The sequence below is a fragment of the Formica exsecta genome, unplaced genomic scaffold, assembly GCF_003651465.1.
Source record: "Formica exsecta isolate Colony F162 unplaced genomic scaffold, ASM365146v1 scaffold2, whole genome shotgun sequence".
NCBI classification, from domain to species: Eukaryota; Metazoa; Arthropoda; class Insecta; order Hymenoptera; family Formicidae; genus Formica; species Formica exsecta.
The window spans coordinates 3113448-3119030 of record NW_021849297.1 but is presented as its reverse complement, the minus strand read 5'-3'; the positions used below and the strand labels follow the sequence as shown (position 1 = coordinate 3119030).

Sequence of the window (5583 nt, the reverse complement as noted above, 5' to 3'; positions counted from 1 at the left end):
TATATATAAAACAGCTACGTTCGCAACTCTGATATTCAAGAGATAATAAAAAGAATATTTCAAAAACTCTCTAAACACATACGCTAAATTTATATCCATTTTTCGATACACCGGTATACTTTCTAGACGTGCATCGTGTTATTGCTGCTGGTAGAGTCGACGTACCGAAGTACGGATCGAGCGGCTGCTCTATGATTCACATTATTTCGTACTGTCAAAATAAAACGAATTTTTAGTAAAATCAGTTATGTTTAATTCCACTTTGACACCTTGCTGGTTCGATTTTTCTTATTAAAAATATATAATCAATCTCGTTTTACAGAGAAATTTATGCTACTTCAACGAGTACATACATTTAGGAATAATGTGGCCAATCACAAAAACATATGTCGATGTAAAGCTCTTTATATTTTCTCTTACAAGAGAGTTTCTGTTAATAATAAAATATTACAATCATATTGTGTGTAATCTTACAAATAATATATTCAATTATTTTATTATATATCACAATTTCTAGTTTGTGTTGCCGTGCACAGAAAGCTGATTTATATTTGTTGGGATATTTTCGGATATAGCTGCACACATAAAAATATGGCAGCATACACTTATTTATAGTTAAATCTATCTCTTTGAAATCTCTTTCATTATAATTCCGAAAATTTTTATCGTTACAGAAGCATCGTAATCATCGTATAGTGTTTTGCTGTAAAAATGCATCAGCCTTCGATTTGTTCTAAATAATACTTTGTTATAGTATATATAAGAAAATATCTTACTTTTATACAACACTGTTAACATTTTTTTTTTATGTGACGGATACACAAAAATTCAGAAATATATAAAAAAGAATGTATAATTTTAAGAAAAGTTTAATATACACAAATAATGTGTATGTGTATTAGTGAATAAAGTAAAATTAATCGCGTTTTACATATTTTATATACATATTATATATCAATATAATATTAAATATTCGAAAATATACCTTTTTTATACTCTCATTTTTCACATTCAAACTTATTCTTCATAAAATCTCAAATCATAAAAGTAAGTCATGTCTTAATCTTTATCATTAATATCATCGGTTGTCTAAAATTTGACTACTATTAGATTTGTATTCTATATAAAACATATGTTCTCATATTGTTTGTAAAAGAATTTATATCATTAAATTCATTTGTATCATAACCTTTCAAAAATTACAAATTATGTTCATTCGTTTATCCTAGTTATCCGAGAAACAATTATTAGATTTTTATAACATATTAAAAAACAATACAGAAAAATTGATATAAAAGATTTATATTTACATTACCTAAAATTACAATATGTTGCTTCAAAAAGAGAATTAAAGAATGATACTGTTGTAGAAAACATATAAAATCATATATGTTGTATCAATAATCCAATTTAACTTCTAATTATATTTTCATATACCACAAGAACTCTGTTCCTTGTAAAAATATTTTTATATAAAGTTTTTGAATATACATTGGTAGAGAGAATACACTATGGTGAGACGAAAGCAGTTTGTTATGTAACAAATGCGGATGAAATTTCCTTAGCACCCCGGAACTTTGCACCTTATCGCGATTCTCGCGAAATTCATATGTCATCTTCGCCTTGCGACTTCTTCAATCTACGTTATTTGAATTCCGTCGTGTGAATCTCTGACCACGATATCGGACGGGAGGATGATTTTTATCTCCCCGTCCTCGTTTGTAGGCGCATCCTTTTGCACAGCGGTCGTTGTATCGTGATGCTTCTTTCTGTGGCACATCATGGTTGACCTGGACACAAAGCCTTTGCCGCACGCGTCGCACTTGTACGGTCGTTCACCGGTGTGCAAACGCTTGTGAATGGCCATCGGACTGAACTGCGTAAATGTTTTATTGCACACGTCGCATCTGTAAGGACGCTCGCCCGTGTGCGATCGTCGATGACAGCGTAGCGCCGCACGTCGGGCAAACACCTTCCCGCATATTTCGCATTTGAAGCTCTTCTCGCCGGTATGCATGGTCGAATGGATCTTGAGATCAACTCGCGTCAGGAATCCCTTTCCACATACTTCGCACAGATACGGCTTCTCGCCCGTGTGAATGCGTAGATGCGTGTTGAGGTAACTCTTGCTGACAAACATTTTGTTACACACTGCACACGGGTATTGGCGATTGTCCGTACCCGAATGTATCTTTTGATGACTCTTGCAGAGGCCCTTGGTGATGAAACCACGGCCGCAGATTTCGCACATGTACGGCTTCACGCCGAGATGACGGTTCTCGTGATCCAACAATGATTGCTTCGTCTTGAAGTTCTGACCGCATGTATTGCACGGATATGGCTTTTCGTCCGAGTGCACTCTTTGATGTACAATGAGATAGCTCTTACACTGGAATCCCTTGCCGCAGGTAGAACAATTGTAGTCGAATTGACCCGTGTGCGTGGCCGTGTGTTGCGCGAGACCGATCTTGCTGCGAAATGCCTTCTCGCATGTCGTACATTGAAACGGTTTCTCGCCTGTATGCTTGCGCATGTGCTCTTGCAGTTTGTAATTCGTTCTGTACTGCTTGCCGCATTCGTCGCAGGTCTTCGCGGTCCATTTCCGTTTCACCGTTGGTGATTGTTTCTTTTGCTCTTCTTGATTGCCATTTCTCTCTTGCGACGGTGTCGCTACGTTCAATTGTATATCTTTCTTTTTCTTATCGACTAGTTTATCTTTATATACAATACACTGCTCCTTATGTAAATTTAACATCTCGACGCTGGTAAAGTATGAATCGCAACAACAGCGACAGAAATGTTGTTCGAAATGCGCCGCCAGACTGCTCGTTTCTAAAGCTGCCTCGTTGCAGAACGGGCACATGTACCAATGCGAACCAGTTTCGTCCATGGTAGGATTATTGAGCGCAGATTCTAGCAATGTGTGCTTCGATTCCTTCGTGTATTTAACCATTATTTCGCAAGATATGTCATTTATCTGACTTGTAGACGGTAAAGTGTTTACTGAATCGACATGTTCGCGAATTCCATTTTCGTTCATACAAGATTCTTCTATCTCGGCTTCTGCGTCAGCATGAGAGGAGCCAAAATTATCCGTAGATACCTAAATTACAAATTTTAATTACAATTTTTGAATTACAAACTTCAATTACAAGTGCAAATGTCACATCAAGTAATTTTTATATTTTTACTTCTGCTAACATGTTTTAAATTGTAATTATTTTTCTTTATGCAAGTTGCTCAAGCATTGTTTCAAATAGTATACTTACATTATTTTCAAGTACATGTTGCGAATCTTCTGTAGTTAATCTATTTTGTAATGTACGATATTCCTGTTTTATTGGCCCTGCCTCATATTTTACATTTTCACAATAATGTACTATCTGCTCTTGGCTTTGATCTTCAGGATTGATAGAAGTAACATAATTAATCCCTAACTGACTCAAATGACCATCCAAATTTCCCACTACGGTCATATCACTCTCCAAATGCATTGCAATCTGATGGTTTGAAACCTAGAAAATATAAAAAAATCTACAATTTATACTCTACAAACTGAAACTCATAAAAACGACAAATTGCATATCCGATTTTTAGTTAAACTATCAGAAATTATATAAATAAATTATCTCGCGCTCTTTCCACATTCTACAAGAATTAGTTTCTTTTAATTGCAACAATATAATCATATCATGTATACAAATGCATATATAAGGTGATCCACAAACACTTACAAATTACCCAATATGTTCAATTTACAAAAAAATAAACATAGATTGCTTCAATTACTTCTCGTATATGTTCATCGACCATTCTCACGGTATCGCCATCTAAACAGTCAATGCCCGCCACTTGAATGTCCGCGTCTTGCTGCCCTATCTCTTCCTGAGTAACCACTTGTTCGCCACCAGCTAAATCCATTTCATCTATTACTTGCATTGTATGCATGGTAGATTCCACAGTCTCATGAGATATAGCTGAATGACTTTGTACATCTTCATTATTAATCTGTATGTTGTTCAAGTTTCTCCGAACAGTGCCCATATTATTCACTCTTGCCAACTCGTGCTCTGATATATGCACAACTTCCTCTTTAATTTCTTTCAACATCTCCATAAACATTCCTTCTGTATGTAGGCATTTTTCACGAAAATCAAACAGCTGATCTAATTTAAACGCACATTCTTCGCAAACCACTTTGGGTAACTGATCTGTCAATGATACCTGAAATTTGTTAAACTATAATACACAATGTATTTTATAAAAATTTATAATATATCAATTTTTTAAAATTAGTCAGTCAACGTTATTATTAATAAATATATGGAATCCGATAATAAAAACGTGAGCTTCCAAGGATAAATATATATTCGTTTTACATATCACAATATAACCTTGGCATAAAACGCTTAAAAGATCAAGATTGGAATAAAAAGTTAATTCATTGATATCGCGGTACCCACGATTGCTCGTTATATTTCATGTACCTGAACCGGCAGACAAGCTGCTATTTTCTTGTCGATGTTGCGCATTTGTTCGCCGGCCTCGAAAATCGGCAGCCCCATCAGGATGCCGGTTTTGGTCGCGCACAAACGGCACAAATAATCGAACTCCTCGACGACGGCCATATCAACGGGAAATCCTCGTCGTCTTCTAGCGCAGATTATCTCAGGCTGTCACGACACAGAGGATGCCTTCAGAGAACGCGACTGTGATCGCGATTAGCTCGTCCTGTGGCGCGCATATCCCTCGTAGCCTCTCGCAAAATCTCTCGTGTTCCAGAATCTCGTTGTGACAACACGTCCGAGATGTTTGTCAAATCGGTCGTCTGTACCGTACCATTGAAACTCGTCGTGTCGCGATCTCCTGGATCTCCCAATCGCGGAGCGATTTAGTTCGAGTGGAAAACGATGGAAAGAATCGCTTACTGTGCATAGATGAAGAAAACACTTTGATGGAAACTCTACAAAAAGGACATTAAGATTATAAGGTTGCGTTCGAAAATCTACTCGTCGGATAGGGTAATGTGTAATTGACCAATCAGGATAAAATATTTCTTTATCCTGATTGGTCAACCAAACACTACTTGATTTCGAACACAAATCAAAGTGAACCTAACTTTACGAACAATACTACCCGAGATTCGATGCATCTCGCTTGCGTTTTGCGTTTATTTCTAAATCCTTCCACCCTTTCTTGTCGATATCGCAGCTAATTATTTTATATTTGTGGCTGATTGTGAGTTTGGTTGTATTTTATTTGGCGTTATAAATGCTTTGAATCATTTGATTGATCAGGATAAGGCCCTGCGCACAATAGAGAAAATATTAGGAATAGGAATAAAATATTAAATATCAGGAAGAGCAATTTGGAATTATTTTACTTCAAACAAGGGAACGGAATGGATTAATTATTCCTAATTTTTATTTTTTTTATTTCATTATACGTTAATCCATTCCGTTCCCTTGTTTGAAGTAAAATAATTCCAAATTGCTCCTGATATTTAATATTTTATTCCTATTCCTAATATTTTCTCTATTGTGCGCAGGGCCTAAGAGGGACAAGGATTTCTCTATTCTGATT

The 5583-nt window shown here is 35.9% G+C and overlaps 1 protein-coding gene across 1 annotated transcript; it reads right to left on the bottom strand.

The window, feature by feature from the left end:
* Positions 1 to 395: 395 nt before the first annotated feature.
* LOC115234523 (zinc finger protein 260-like) lies at positions 396 to 4948 on the bottom strand. The gene is made up of 4 exons (XM_029805668.1): positions 4488 to 4948; positions 3790 to 4224; positions 3270 to 3515; positions 396 to 3103 (listed from the first exon to the last, which is right to left on the bottom strand). Exons 1-4 carry the CDS (start codon positions 4626 to 4628, stop codon positions 1640 to 1642), a joined length of 2286 nt encoding a protein of 761 aa, XP_029661528.1. The 5' UTR covers positions 4629 to 4948; the 3' UTR covers positions 396 to 1639.
* Between the last annotated feature and the right edge of the window lie 635 nt (positions 4949 to 5583).